We start from the raw sequence: 16,058 nt of genomic DNA, 5'->3' as shown, positions 1-16,058 counted from the left end.
CTCCCCAATAGAGTATATATAGCCCGGTGGGCGGGGCTGGCCCCAGTTCCCAGCCGCGAAGAAGCAGCTGAGCACTGTGGCATGAGTACCGCGGGGAGGATGGGCGGGTTGTGCGAATTCCACAGAACACCACTCGAAGAAACACAGTTACAGGTAAGCAACTATATCTTCTTCTTCGTGGTGCTTCTGTGGAAATCGCACATATGGGAGACTGACAAGCTACTCACCAATGGCGGTGGGTCATGCCACGCATGAGAAGAGGACGGCCCTTCCGAACGCTGCGTCTCTCTTCGCCAGGATGTCCAGCTTGTAGTGCGTGGCGAAAGTGGATGAAGAAGACCATGTTGCCGCCTTGCAAATATCCTCCAACGGAACTCCTTTAAGAAAAGCCTGAGACGTAGCCAACGCCCTCGTGGAATGGGCGACTATCCGCTGTGGAGGATCTTGGCCTGCTAGTTTATACGCTAATCGGATCAGCGACACTATCCAGGATGCCAAGCGCTGAGAGGAGACTGGGGTCCCCAGAGCATCCGCTCGGTATTTTAAAAATAACCTGGGTGACTTCCTGTGGCCCGAAGTTCTTTGGGTATAAAATGCTAAGGCCCTCCTCACGTCCAAGGAATGCAATGCCACCTCCAGGGGCGATGAGGGGTTCTGGAAGAATGCTGGCAGAGTTAGATCCTGGCTCATGTGGAATCTAGAAACGACTTTGGGTAAGAAAGTGACGTCAGTTCTCAGGACCACTTTATCCTTATGAAATCTCAAGTAAGGCGGGTCCGCCCTGAGGGCGCAAAGTTCAGACACCCTTCTTGCTGATGTGACCGCCACTAAGAACGCCGTTTTCCAGGAGAGGTGCGAAATATCACACGAGGCCATGGGTTCAAATGGGGGTTTGGACAACTGAGATAGTACCAACTCCAGGCTCCACGCTGGTGCGGGTGGGGTCACCGGGGGGTGCAAGTTTTTGAAACCTTTAAAGAAGAGCTTGACTAAGGGATCCTGAAAGCACGACTGACCGTCGAATCCCCTCCGATACCAGGAGATGGCCGCCAGGTAGCATTTCAAGGAGGCAAGCGAGAGGCCCAAGGTGGATAGGTGTAATAAGAAGTCTAGGAGTTCTGACGTTGGGGCCGAGACGGGGTCTAGGCCTCTTGCCTCTGCAAACTTACAAAACCTAGACCACTTGTATCTGTACGATTGCTTCGTGGAAGACTTTTGGGCTGCCCGAAGAATGGCCTTCACCGGGGAGGAGAGTCCTTGTTGGGTTCGATCCTCCAAGCTGTAAGTCGTAGAGTTGCCAATTCTGGGTGGCGGACTCTGCCCTGATGAAGCGTGAGCAGGTCTGGAGAGTTGTCGAACCTGATGAAGCTGCCCTTGGCTGCCCTCCATAGTGGCGCAAACCACGGTTGGCGAGGCCACCACGGAGTCACTAGGATGCAGTTGGAGTCGTCGCGTAGAATCTTCGTGACCACCCTGCCGATCAGAGGAAGGGGTGGGAATGCGTATAGCAGATCTCCTGTCCAAACAAAACGAAACGCATCTCCTAGGCACCCTGGGGTCGCATTCGGGCGAAGACGGGCACAGAAGTTGGGGCAGTGAGTGTTTTCCGGCGATGCAAACAGGTCTATTGCCGGCCACCCCCAATGGCGCGCCAGGAGTCGAAACTCCTTGTTGTTTAGCTGCCATTCGTGGTTGGAGGTGGTCGTTCGGCTTAGGGCATCCGCTAAGGCGTTGTCTTTGCCTGGAAGGTGGACGGCTTGGAGGTTTATCCGTCGATCCACACACCAGTCCCAGATTCTCATGGAAATTTGTAGCAGGAGCCTGGAATGCGTCCCGCCCTGCTTGTTCAGATAGAACTTTACTGTAGTGTTGTCTGTTACCAATCTGACAGTGTTGCCCCGGAGCAGGCGATCGAATGCATGCAGAGCTCTCTCCACTGCCAGTAGTTCCAACAGGTTGATGTGCAAGGTGCGGTGTTGAGCTGACCAACGACCGTTTATTGTCATGCCGTTGAGATGGGCCCCCCATCCGTCTTGAGAGGCGTCTGTCGTCAATTCGAGTGATGGTGTCGGGGGGTGGAATGGCAGGCCCTTTAGTAGGTTGTGACGCTTCAGCCACCACTCCAGGGATTCCAGGACGCTGGCTGGTGGTCTCAGAAGTGTCCGTTGGCTGTCGAACAACGGGTTGAAAACTTTTAGAAACCAGAATTGGAGTGGTCTCATCCTCAGTCTGGCCAGGTCTACTAGAGATGTTGTCGAGGCCATATGGCCTAAGATAGACTGGACGTGCCACGCCGACGCCTGTCCAGACATACGGAGCTGTGAAATAGAAGCACGGATGGAACGGAACCGTTCCTCTGGTAAGTAAGCCCTTTCGGCGATAGAGTCCATAAGAGCTCCTATGAACTGGATCGTTTGTGACGGATGTAAATGGGACTTTTCCTCGTTGATGATCAAGCCAAGTCCCTGCAAGAAAGACAAGGTGAAGGACACATCAAATTCAAGTTGGGGTCTTGAGTCAGAGACTAGCAACCAGTCGTCGATGTACGGGAAGATCGTGATGCCCCTCTGCCTCAGGGCGGCTGCGACGACTGACATGCATTTGGTAAAAACCCGTGGCGCTGTGGCTAAACCAAATGGGAGGACGTTAAAGGAGTAAATCACATCCCCAATAAGGAAACTCAAGAACCTGCGATGGGAGCGCCTCACCGATATATGGAAGTAGGCGTCACGAAGGTCTACCGTTGCAAACCATGCTCCCTTGCGGAGGAAGGGGAGAATGGTGGCGAGGGTGACCATTCTAAACCTCCGAGCTTTGATGTGTCTGTTGACTGCTCTCAGGTCTAAGATGGGGCGTAGGCCTCCACCTTTCTTCTTTATAAGAAAATATCTTGAGAAAAAACACTTGTGAGCCCTCCCGAGCGAAAACTTGGAAATTGCTCCTTTCTCAAACAGCGTAGTTACCTCATCTCGGAGGCACTGTGAGGGTCTGGTAGGACGGAGGGTACCAGTGCGGGGTAGGGACTCAAATTCAATCGCATAACCTCTCTCAATAATATTGAGGACCCATGCATCCGACGTTATCTGTCTCCACGCACCTATAAACGGGCCCAGTCTATTTAGGAACGTGGGGTGCCCTTTCTGCTTTCCAACATGTCGAGGCAATAACATTTGCCCGTAACTAGAAACAGAACCACATAAACTTGGAGAACTTAAACTTGAACTGGATGGCAACCGGGAGTGGGTTCTAGGCTGTGAGCTAGAACCGGCGCCTCTGCTTCTCACCCTGCTTTCCTGCACTTCGGTGCTGAGACTTGAAGGGAAAAGAAGGACGTCTGGATCCCGATGGACGAAAGGAAGGCCTCTGCCGCCCTCTAAACGCTGGAGATGAGGATCTTCTACTTCGATAATACTGTCCCCATCGACGTCTTTGATAGTAGTAGGTCTGCTGAACACCGTACTTGTGAGCTGCCTGTGTCACCTCGTGTGTGTCTTTAATTTGGGCATCTGTGTCCGGGTTAAAAATACCTGCCTCATCTAGAGGAAGGTCCTCGATGACAGACTTAGCCGATGGGGATAGGTTTGCGGCCCGGAGCCAGGCATGCCGTCGTAGGGATATGGCCCCAGCTAGGAGTTTGCCTGAGGCATCAGCCACATTCTTAGCCAGCTCCTTCTGTACTTCCGACAAAAGACACGCCTCTTGCTGGAACGCCTTTGCCAGCGCCTGGTCCTGCATTGGGAGTAGATCAATGTATGGAGCCATCTTCTCCCACAGGTAGGATTGATAAGCACCTGTATAGGCTGTGAAGTGTGCCATCCGAGCGAATAGGCATGCTGATGAATAAAACTTTTTGCCCATACTTTCTAGCTTTTTTCCTTCTTTATCGGTTGGAGTTGGTTGAGACCTCTGCACTGCCTTAGGTTGGGTAGCGTCTACTACCTTAGAATTCAGTCTGGGTTGCTCTGCTAGCCACTGGGCCCCTGAAAGCTCAATCTTGTATAAAAACTCCGCCCTCCTGGGGGTTGCAGGAAGGGAGGCTGGGGAGACTCCTTCATTCTTTACCAGTTCTATGAGATATGGCAGTGACGGCAGGGATGTAGTTAGAGGCCCATGCTGCTTGGAAGAGGGGTAAACTGGATCCTCAACAACTTTAACAGGCTTTGGAGCCGGCAGATTGAGGGCCCGCGAGAGTCTAACTAGAAGCGCTGAGAAAGTCTTAAAATCTTCCCCAGACCCAGGGTCAGTAACATCATGGGGGTCTAAAACTACTGCCTGGGCTTCCAGTGACTTATCTTCAACTCCACTAGGGGCTTCTTCCTGCTGCGGAGGGACAGGCGTCCTAGGAAGGGAAGCTCCGGAGGTGGATGCCATTTCAGCCTGCGTTTCAGTCCCTGGGCGCATGCGCACCATAGGCATCGCTGGGGTGTGGCGTTGGCTGGCCTCCTCCAATGGCGCTGGCTTTGTGGGGGCGTGGCCATGGCGGCTGTCTTCCAATGGCGCTGTCGGGCCCGACGCCATGGAGGCGTGGCTTCGCGCCGGTGCCGAGGCAACGGCAAACTGCCTATAGGGCTCCCAAGGGTCGAATCCAGGAGGAAAAAATGGGTATGGAGGCAGCCCTTGTCCATAAAAAGGGTATGGAAGACAAGGGGCTGAGGAGCTGGCCCTGCCATACCGGTAAGTAGAGCCCTCACGAGGTGGGGATGAGGAGTCAGCAGAGCTGGCTGAGGCAGCTCCTCGCCGGCGGCGGGTTGATCGACCCCGTCTGGGGCGCTTAGGAGAGGGAGGGGGGCTGCTCAAGCTGGAGCTGGAGCTAGACCTTCTGCCCCTTCTTTCTCGGTTCCGCGCCTCCTGCAGTACGCTCGGTGGTGACGGCACCGGCTGGGCAGGGATAATTCCTGATAAGGAAAGCGCTTGCGAGGCCTGAGGTTCGATCGGAGTCAAGGGAGGGGGGTTGTCCGATCTTGGAGAGAGGCTTGCCCTCGATTGGCACTGAGGCAGCGGCTTGGCCCGTGGGGCCTTATTGAGATGTTTTGTTTTCTTGGTTTTCTTTTTGCCTTCCTTCAGGCCCTTAGATGGCTGTGCCACAGTGGTGGGCTCTTCTAATCCGGGCGCCTCTTGGGTGATACTCTGCAAGGCCTCTCGAGGTGGTGGACACGAGGGCTCAACGGCCTCATCACCTCCAGCGGCCGATGGGCTTGGCCGGGACTCCTGGGCCCCTGGGGCATTTGGGGCTAGCGCCTGTTCATATAGCAAGGCTTTAAGCCTCGATTCTCTATTTTTCCTCGCTTGGGGGGTAAAACCTCTGCAGACTTGGCAGGATTGAGGGTTATGGCTCTCCCCCAGGCAGAGGAGGCATTTGGCGTGGCCATCCGCCTCAGGGAGTGTGCCCCCACACGCATCACATTTTTTAAAGAAGGACGCCATTAATACTGGCCTTAATTAAGAGTAGTCAAGTCCTTTCCTAGGTCTGTAGGGCGGAGAGAGGCAAATCAGATCTTTTCCGAGGTACTTTCCGAGATCAAATAGGCAGGAGAGAGGCAACGGGTGTCCAAAAAACAGTCCAGGTCAAACCAGTCGGCCAAAAATAAAGTTTGAGATACTCAAGGTTCCTAACTGCTGCTGAGCGGCGGAGAAAAAGAACTGGGGCCAGCCCCGCCCACCGGGCTATATATACTCTATTGGGGAGAGTGGGCGGGGCTTGCCGCCAAAATGTTTCATTTAGAGATTCTAGAAGGTTCCGGAACACTGCGCAGGCGCAGGGAAAATCCCATATGTGCGATTTCCACAGAAGCACCACGAAGAAGAATTTGAGTTCTAGATTGATAGATACTTAGATAACCAGCCTGTGGTGCAGGCTGGTTAGTAGCCAGCTGCAATAAATCACTATGACCAAGAGGTCATGAGTTCGAGGCCAACCCCTGTCAGAGTGAGCACCCAACCATTACAATAAAAAATAGCCCTGCTCGTTGTTGACCTAAGCAACCCGAAAGATAGTTGCATCTATCAAGTAGGAAATTTAGGTATCACTTATGTGGGGAGGCTAATTTAATTTACGACACCATAAAAATCATCCAGCAGTGTTTGGAATGAGGAGGTATCTGAGGACTCGACATCACAGTGGATAATGATGCAGCTGCTCCCCCTGTGGCCGGAATCAAGCATACCCTCAGGAAGCTGGAAGCTGGAGAAGGTTAAATTGCCTCTGTGTCTGTTTTTGTCTCTGTCTCTATGTTCATATGGCATTGAATGTTTGCCATGTATGTGTACATTGTGATCCGCCTTGAGTCCCCTTCGGGGTGAGAAAGGCGGAATATAAATACCTTAAATAAATAATAAAATAGATTTGCTCCAGGTAGTAAATGTGAGGGGCACATAAAAGGCATTATCATGTGACTGGCCCATCTCCTTCATTAGTTATCATCCAAATACTTTATCTAGTCTTGGGACTCACACCTTGAGAGAAATACAGATTAAACTGGACAGTATTTCCCAAGTGTCCTGGTTTGACAACAGTCCCGATTAACCTTCCACCATCATAGCTTTGCAGCTGCTTTTAAAGTGTCCCAGTTCCTCTCTTCTTGTTCTCATTGCCCTCTTCGACCTTACTTTACTTCCATTGCTGCACACTGAGTTTGCAATGCAAAAGGCAGCTGCACAAAAATAGCCGGGGACAGGAGGGCACAGAGTCTTGCCCATCCCAGTGGGTTTAGACAGAAGCAAACTTCTGCAGCCTCTTCTAGCTTGTGTGTAACCAGCTACACTCTGACATGTTCCCATTTTAAGCTATAACATGTTCAGGATATAACACTAATGTGCTTATTTGCTTTATCCACATTGTTTTTTTTTAAAGAATTTTATTAAATTTTTTATACTACATCGCAAGAGAGAAAACAACGAAGGTATAGAAAAGTAGGAAAAAGAGAGAAAGATAAAGGTCTACAATCTACAAAAATATACCCACACACACAAAAAAACAAAAAAGTGACTTCCATTCCATCTTCTTGGACAATATTTTCTTATTATTCAATAATATTTTTCCTTACTAAAGAAAAAAATAGTAAAATTGTCTCTCGTAATCTTCATTTTCTCAAATTGTCCCAATTCGTTCTTTTCATTATCTTGCCTGTATTTTTCTTCAACAAAAAAGTCAGTTCGTCCATATCCATTATTTCTCTTATCTTCTCCACCCACTCCTCAATTGGTGGAGCTGATTCCTGTTTCTATTCTCTAGCGAAAACAATGCTAGCGGTGGTCATAATATAAGTGAAAAGTTTATCTTCTTGTTCAGTCAATTGTAAGTCTAAATCTGTAAATCCTAATAGATAGTATTCTGGTTTTCTTATAAAGTTTCTCTTTAAAACCTTTTGTGATTCTTCATGAATCTTCATCCAAAACTTTGTTGCTTCTTTACAAGACCACCATATGTGATAGAAGGAGCCAACTTTTTCTTTACATTTCTAACACTTAACAGAAACTGTTTTGTACATTTTGGCTAATTGTTTTGGTGTAGTATACCATCTGTGGAACATTTTTATCCAATTTTCTTTCAAATCCTTGCGGGACTTGTCGGCCTTGCGCAGGGCATGCAAGACACACCTGTTTTGACAGGCTTTTGAGTTCTGTTGTTGATGTTTTAAAAGGTGCTTTTAGGATGTTTTTTAAGATGTTTTTTAAAGATGTTTTTAAGATGTTTTTTAAATTGTTGATTTTAGCCAGTTCTTGTAAGCCGCTCCGAGCCCTAGGGGAGTGGTGGCATATAAGTTTGAAATATAAATAAATAAATATGTATATTTTAATTTTTTTGTTCCACAATTCTTTCATCTGGACTGGCCTTCTTAAATTTTGGGCCCATTTTATCATGCAATTTTCAACCTGCTCCTTTTCAGTCAGCCAGGTAAGTAATATATTATAAAATATTTGATATTACTTTATTTTCTAATTTGCTTTATTCACATTGTTGTTCGCTGAATTGGCTTTACAGAAACAGCTCTGGATGCTTTGTCGCAGAAGCATAGCAGAAATAAAGCTTGAACTCACTAGGTGGCCTTTTCCAACCCCCTCTTCAAATACAGTGACAAAATTTGCATTACCTTGCAGGATTAGAGCAAAGGTGAGGTTGGGAAACTGGAGCAGGGCTCATGATACATACGCGTACAGAGAGATTTGGGCTAACTTTCACATTATCTGTAGCTTCAGCCTAAGCCGTTCTGATTTTTCAGGTGACAGGCAAGGTGTCTTCTTGCCTCTGTTTTTCCCAAAGAAGTCAACTAGAATAGCAGCTGAATTTCACTTCAATTCCAGAGATATATGGTTCTCCATTGCACCCAAGGCAACATCAGGAGGCTGAAGATGGGCATAGGAGAGGTGGGTGGGAGTGATGGCATCCTCCAAACTTCCCATGATTGCCACCCATGCCTCAATGTGACATCCTTTAAAATATGTAAACATGGCTATCATGTCCCCTCAGTCTTTTCCCAAGCTAAACATACTTAGCTCCTTAAGCCATTCCTCATAGTCTTGGCCTCCAAACCTTTGATAATTTTGATCGTCCTCTGGACACCTTCCAGCTTGTCCATATCTTCACTGAATTGTAATGCTGAGAACTGGATCCAGTGTTGTTCCAGGTGAGACTAGAGTGTGACTGTGACTTGCCTCATCTGGATTACTGTGTACAGTTCTGGGCACCACAATTCAAGGATACTGTGTTGGAAATTACAACCTTCTTCAAGCCTCCTCTAGTAATTTGTCAATCTATTATTCTGTTTGCTTACTGTTTTGTACGTATGTTCTGGTATGCAGCTTGTTTTGCTCTATGTTTTCTGAGAGGTTGTGGGAGGGGCTGCAGACCACATGATCTGATCTGAGACTGCTCAGACCTCAGGCTCCATTTTAGTTTCTTCTTAGACTTTGGACTGTAAAGAGCAAACACTTGCTTGATGTTGTAAGAAAGAGGCCCTGGGTCATCTGCACAGAGAAACCATCTCAAACATATCTGAAACTGGACCGACAAGATATGTATTTGTGTTATCATCATCATCATCATTTAATTACTTATTAATCGCCCTCCATCCACGATGCTCTAGGCGATTTACAAGATAAAAAAGGATAAAAATACATACATACAAAATACAAAATAGATTAAAAGCTCTAGTAAAGAGCCAGGTCTTGAGTGCAAGGGTAAAAGGCCCCAACTCACGCATGGCTCTCATATAGGGCGGCAAGGCATTCCATAAGGCAGGGGCAGAAACAGAAAAAGCTCGGCGCCTGGTCCTCTCCAAGTGCACTTCTCTAGGATCCAGTACATAGAGTAAGTCTCGTTGGGATGGTCGTTGCGACCTCCGATGATGGGAGAAGGAGAGACGGTCCCTAAGATATGCTGAACACATGAAGGTCTTGAGTAAACCAAATACATTATTTTACCAAAGCCTACCTCATTGCAGTCTCTTGAGTGCACAATATAAGACTAGTTGCTTTATATATATTTTTGGGTACTAAAAAACACTTCTGAAATCTGCTACTTTGTGCATTGGTATATTCTCTGTTTTCCTAACAGATCAGAGACAATAGGTTCAATCTAACAATGGAAGACATTGCCTTGCATATTACATTTGGCTATATATCACATGAGAAGATTCTATTCAAACGGGTTTTTGGCTCTTCTCTGAAAGATCAAACTTTTCAAAAAGGCTATGGTCTCCAAATTGTTGTGAATGCAATTTTCCAAAATATTGACAAGCTGGATCATGTCCAGAGGTCACCCAGTGCATTTCCAGGGCTGATTGTGGATTCGAACTCTCATCTCCAGAGTCATAGTCCAACGTTCAAACCAATGCTCCACAATGGCTCTAATGAGCCAATCGGAAAGAGTTTTGCACCATCTTTTCTCTTCCAACCATTTGAGTTAACTGAGTACAAACTAACTTTGGTAGTTTGAACTCAGTCTGCCACCAATGGAGGGAAAGAGGGGAGAGTAGGAGAAAGAACTGGGGTCCCTTCTGTACTGCCATATAATCCAGATTATCAAAGAAGATAATCCACATTAGGGGTGAGTCTACACTGCCAGATAATTCAGTTCAAAGCAGATAATCTGGATTTTATATGGCAGTGTAGAAGGGGCCTCAGACACTTTAAAAGCAGTGGGAAAAGCAGGATGACAAGGAATGAATAGGGAATGTCCCTGCCAAATTAAGACAGGTGGAGGATATGAGTGGAATCATATCCAAAGGGTATAATTTCCCCTCCATAATACTGTGGAACCCATAGAACATTTCCTATGCAATCTCCCTTGGTTTTCTCTCTCTCTCTCTCTCTCTAGAGCAGGCATGGGCAAACTTGGGCCCTCCAGGTGTTTTGGACTGCAACTCCCGCAATTCCTAACAGCCGGTAGGCTGTTAGGAATTGTGGGAGTTGCAGTCCAAAACACCTGGAGGGCCCAAGTTTGCCCATGCCTGCTCTAGAGATTAATTCTCCGATGAAACGTGATGTTTGGTCCTTCGCCTTCCTCAAACAACTTGATCCAAAGCTTTGTCTTTGGATCCCTCTCTCTGTTGTCAAACTGCATTCTTCTCTTGGTTTTCACTACACCTTCACAATAGATAAGGGCCTACCATTCTTTCTGGCAGAAATAGAAACAAAGGTCAAAGAGACAGAGAAGACGCCTGGAAAATGTCAGGCTTCAAAGCACAGCTCCGGAAAGTTACTAGCATCAAACATAAGGTCTAGCTGTGAAGGGATCCTGCTGGGAATTTGCTCATAAACATAAATGAAAGAGATAAATATTATCTTACCAGAGCTCAATCCATACACAGTAGACTCTGGAACTCTCAAGCAACTGGCAAAAATAAAAAAATAATATTTTAAACAAAAATTAAACTAGCCTTCAACAATACACTAAAACTGTGTTACATAGTTAAGTTTGTCTTAATTTGTTTTCATTTGGTTTTAATTACAGTATGTCAATATTAATACCAAGTCAGTTTGCAGTTTATGGTGTGGTATAAGTAAAGGTAAAGGTTTCCCCTGATGTTAAGTCTAGTTGTCTCTGACTCTGGGGGTTGGTGCTCATCTCCATTTCTAAGCCGAAGAGCCGGCGTTGTCCGTAGACACCTCCAAGGTCATGTGGCAGGCATGACTGCATGGAGCGCCCTTACCTCCCCACTAGAGTGGTATCTATTGATCTACTCACCTTTGCATGTTTTCGAACTGCTAGGTTGGCAGAAGCTGGAGCTAACAGTGGGAACTCATGCCGCTCTCTGGATTCGAACCGCTGACCTTTTGATCTGCAAGTTTAGCAGCTCAGCGGTTTAACTCGCTGCGCCACTGGGAGCTCCTCATTGGCATATAACAACAAAATCACAACACAGTATATACAATAAGAGGAAGTCACGGATAAAAAGAAAACATACAGTAGAGTCTCATTTATCCAACATAAGCAGGCCAGCAGAACATTGGATAAGCCAAAATGTTGGATAATAAGGAGGGATTACGGAAAAGCCTATTAAACATCAAATTACGTCATCTATATATATAAAAGGGTAATGAAATTTCGACCTAGGACAAAACAACAAAACAATAAACTTGGAAACACAACCCCTCATCCATGCCTCTACATTCATACAACAAAAAGAAAAGAAAAATAAAGTCCTAATTAGAGGGAGAGGACTAATTGTTTTTATCCAATTGCTGCCAGTTAGAAGGCTAAGCTCCACCCATTTGGTCTCCTAGCAACCCACTCAGCCCAGGGGACAGCAGAATTAGGCCTCGCTTAGGCCTCTTCCACACTGCCTATAAAATACAGATTATCTGATTTTAACTGGATTATATGGCAGTGTAGACTCAAGGCCCTTCCACACAGCTATATTACCCATTTTAAATGGACTTAATGTCAGGGAAAAACCTTTACCCTTTACCTTAACTACCACCAATTCCTCAACACTTTATTTCCCATACCACCATACTACACCACAGCAATGCGTGGCCGGGCACAGCTAGTGATTTTATAAATTAAGTAACAAAACATGTTTTACAACAAATTTACAGAAAATGCAGTTCAACACACAGTAACGTTATGTAGTAATTACCATGTTTACAAATTTAGCACCAAAACATCTCAATGTATTGAAAACATTGACTACAAAAACATTTGACTACTAAAAGGGAGACTGTGTTGGATAATACAGAACATAGGATAAACGAGACTCTACTGTATTTAAAAGTTACTCATCTCAAGGATAAATCTGTTTTCGAAGCCAGGAAGCTGCAAGCCTTGAAGCTGCAAGGCTATTCAATGCTGATCATGGTAGTCAATTGCAACATTCACACTTGCCTCAGAGAAAAGTTCTTTTTCCCACCCTGAGCATTCCACAGATATTTAAACCTTCCTTGCCTAGTTTCCAACAAACCTCACAACCTCTGAGGATGCCTGCCATAGATGTGGGTGAAACGTGAGGAGAGAATGCTTCTGGAACATAGCCAGACAGCCCAGAAAACTCACAGCAACTCAAGGATAAAATTTGCAACAGTCCATAAGGCATTCCTCTCGGGCCGGTACTTGTATTGGCCGCGCGGTGGCGCTGTTCTGCTGCAGCACTTCATTCCGGCGCTCTCAAGGGAAACGCCCCGCGACGAAGGCGAGGCAAGGAGGGAGGGGGAGGAGGGCGCAGTACATTTCCACTCTCGCGGGGCGGGCGGGGCTCCTGGGGGAGGGGGGGCTCCTCCCTGCTGCTATTGCCGCTCTGGGGCAAGCCTTGGCCAGCCCCGCATGCAGCATTGCAGAGGCTGAAAGCCTAATCTACACCATGGGGAGGGAAGGGGGGGGAGGAGCAAAAACCTTGGGTGGAAACCTCTCCTCGAATCAGGATGTTGTCACTAATGGAAAGCTTTGATTTAAAAACACTATCCCTTCTGTGCCTTCGAAGGCTTTCATGGCCAGAATCAGTGGATTGCTGTGAGTTTTCCTCGCTGCCTGGCCATGTTCCAGAAGCATTCTTTCCTGACGTTTCACCCACATCTATGGCAGGCATCCTCAGAGGTTGTGAGGTCTGTTGGAAACTAGGCAATGGGGGTTTATATCGCTTGTAGAATGCCCAGGGTGGGAGAAAGAACTCCTGTCTTTTTGGAGGCAAGTATGAATGGTGCACTTGGCCACCTTGATTAGCATTGAATGGCCTTGCAGCTTCAAGGTCTACTGCAGTGATGGCTAATCCATGATACGTGTGTCAGCACTGACACACCTAGCCATTTTTGGTGACACGCTGCTGCCTGCAGATTGATTGGATGATTAATGTCTTTTGTGGCCAAATTTGATGTGATTTGGTCCAGTGATTTTGTTGCTTACTCCATGGGAATTACGCACATTACATATGTATGTATAAGCCTATTAAACATCAAAATAGGTTATGATTTTACAAATTAAGCACCAAAACATCATGTTATACAAATTTGACAGAAAAGTAATTCATTATACATTAATGCTATGTAGTAACTACTGTATTTACGAATTTAGCACCAAAATATCAGAATGCATTGAAAACACTGACTACAAAAATGCGTTGGATAATCCAGAACGTTGGATAAGCGAGACTCTACTGTAATTCATTGCTAATCAAGGTGGCCAATTGCACCATGCACACTTGCCTCCAAACAGACAAGAATTCTTTCTCCCACCCTGGACTTTCCAGATACATAAACCCCACTTGACTAGTTTCCAACAGACCTCACAACCTCTGAGGATGCCTGTCATAGATGTGGGTGAAACGTCAAGAAAGAATGCTTCTGGAACATGGCCATACAGTCCGGAAAACTCATAGCAACCCGATGCACTTCTAGGCTGTTTTGCTGGCCAGCCAAAGCCGGAAGTCTGTTTTGTGAAGGTGCTGCTCTGCTTGTTTCATCCGCAAAGCATCCAGAGATGCGTCTGCATCTGCACGTCTGGCTCCTGCAGGCAGAGAAGAGAGGTCTAGGATGGTGACGTCATCCATCGGTTCGATGGGCAGGATATAGGAATCTCAAATGTATGACAAACATGAACGTTGTGGATACCTCCCAATCCCTCGGGAGATGTAACGCACCAGGCATAATCGGATGTACATTTTGAAAATTATCAAGCAGCAAACCCATTTCCCATAAATTGCTGCAGAAGGCAACAAAGACAGATTAACAAGGACATTAATGAGATCATACCAAATCAGATTGTAGATTATGCACACTGGGAGCTATTGATTTATCCAATCCAATTAGAATATTAACATTAGCAGTATTCCACTTGCAGTATCCTAGTTAAGGGAACGCGTGGATTATGAATTGTCAAAACAGTGTAGAATGAAGTTGAGATTAAGATTTTTCAGTTTTTGTTACAGAGGTTATTGGAATACCAGTAATTTTTTTCTCTTTATTAATATTTCACAAACAGAAGTACAAATGAGACAGCCCTTAGTTCAAGGTAGGTGGAACCAACTGCTTCTCCTCTCCAAACTTGATCATCTCTATCCTATATGTTGGGGCTCATGGGAGTTGTCCTTCCAACACATGCAATCTTCTCTATTCCTTTCAAAAATGATCTCTGGTAGACCAGTATAGTACTGGATTCAGCATTAACCCCCTTTGTATTTATCTTTGCAACACTCCTCTAGATAGTTTTTATCTAAGAGAAAAACCCTGGACTTTCAATCAGGCATGTAGACTTAGAGATAACATGCCATCAGTTGATATACTGTGCTTTATGGATGACTACTGCATTTTGAGGAAATACAACCAGCATTAACTAGTCACAAAATACGCTATTCTAAGTCCACTGCAGTGAAAATGGATCTCCACTCAATTTTTACAAGGCATTGACGGCGAGACAGGATAATTTTGCTGGAAGGCAAACAGGCATCTCAGTAATTCAGGGCTGTTGTATAACAGCTGTCGCAAAACCAGTATGAAAGGATCGCATTTGAGATACTGTCAATTACCAAATTCCAACACTTATGTGGCCTTATTAGTCAATTACTACTGTAATCAAAGAAGACCATTTGGAATTCTATTTCCTATAATAGTGAGCAACTGATGGCAACACTGCTGGGAAGGTGCCCCATTATTGTTTACTCCAGTGATGGATGGGTAGACAAAGTCACCGGTAGCTAATGTTGCTTCTGGTTATTTCTGCCTTGAGATAACTCTATCACTGAGTTTTTGGGGGGATCACTTAAGAGGGGAGTTGCAGAATCCTTGAGAAACCAGATTAAATTCTACTGTGCTTGAAAGCACAGGTAAATAACCTACTAAGCGGTTATTTACCTGTGGTCTACAGGTAACATCAGAACAAGTAAATTTCCAACAAAGGTTCTAACTTTTATAAGAGACTCAGGATAGTTCAAGAAACAACACAATATTCACAACTAGCCAGAGGTAGCATGTCCCTTAACAAATGAGAACACTTGCCGATTCAGAGGAGCCTGGATAACCCTTGGGAATTTACAGCTGCACGGTTGGAAGAAAAACAACCAGGGTTAGGATCATGCCGTACATTTTTTTTTGCCAATCTCAAATATCAATTAGCACAACCATTAAATTTTGTTATTTTGCCAGTTAAAGTAACAGAACCGTAGTGCTAGCCTAACATACTAACAGTTATGGAAACAAAAAAGTGTACTAGGTTCTATAGCATACATGAAGTTTTAAGCAAATTGTTTTCGACATCTTCACGTTTGACATCTTTTAATTACCTTTTATTCTTAATGGGGGTTTTTTTTTTGGCTATGAAAGGGAGTACCATCTTTGGACTTTTACCCCCTGCCTACTTTTATCTTTCTATCTTTACATAATAGCTTTAAAACTTGGGAATTCTTTTCAAGAAGCCACCAACTGGTAATTCTTGCTTGACTGATGCAAATTACTTTCCTATATGGTTACCTATACTTACGAACAGTGTCATTTCAAGTAAATTTGCCTATGACATCACAGAAGCCCTAGTCAGCTTGTTTAATGGTAAGGAATTCTGTGAGTTGAAGTCAAAAACACCTGCAGGACAACAGGCCTGCTATAAAGTCTCCACATGTATTCCCAAAATTTGGCAA

The 16,058-nt window shown here is 45.6% G+C and overlaps 1 protein-coding gene across 2 annotated transcripts; it reads right to left on the bottom strand.

The window, feature by feature from the left end:
• Positions 1-3,250: 3,250 nt before the first annotated feature.
• Positions 3,251-15,990, bottom strand: LOC134293476 (nascent polypeptide-associated complex subunit alpha, muscle-specific form-like). 2 transcript variants are annotated; one of them, XM_062961133.1, is made up of 3 exons: positions 11,186-15,990; positions 10,788-10,831; positions 3,251-9,376 (listed from the first exon to the last, which is right to left on the bottom strand). In XM_062961133.1, exon 3 carries the CDS (start codon positions 5,422-5,424, stop codon positions 3,259-3,261), a length of 2,166 nt encoding a protein of 721 aa, XP_062817203.1. In that variant the 5' UTR covers positions 5,425-9,376; positions 10,788-10,831; positions 11,186-15,990; the 3' UTR covers positions 3,251-3,258. The 2 variants fall into 2 exon arrangements, with proteins under 2 accessions (XP_062817203.1, XP_062817204.1); XM_062961134.1 differs by having other exon boundaries at positions 12,494-15,990.
• Between the last annotated feature and the right edge of the window lie 68 nt (positions 15,991-16,058).

This window comes from Anolis carolinensis, unplaced genomic scaffold (genome assembly GCF_035594765.1).
Source record: "Anolis carolinensis isolate JA03-04 unplaced genomic scaffold, rAnoCar3.1.pri scaffold_8, whole genome shotgun sequence".
NCBI lineage: Eukaryota > Metazoa > Chordata > Lepidosauria > Squamata > Dactyloidae > Anolis > Anolis carolinensis.
This window is presented reverse-complemented; position numbering and strand designations above follow the sequence as displayed.

What these genes read in the sequence shown, in the direction of transcription:
- LOC134293476 (XM_062961133.1), bottom strand. Translation starts at nt 5,424, where the DNA reads ATGGCGTCCTTCTTTAAAAAATGTGATGCGTGTGGGGGCACACTCCCT.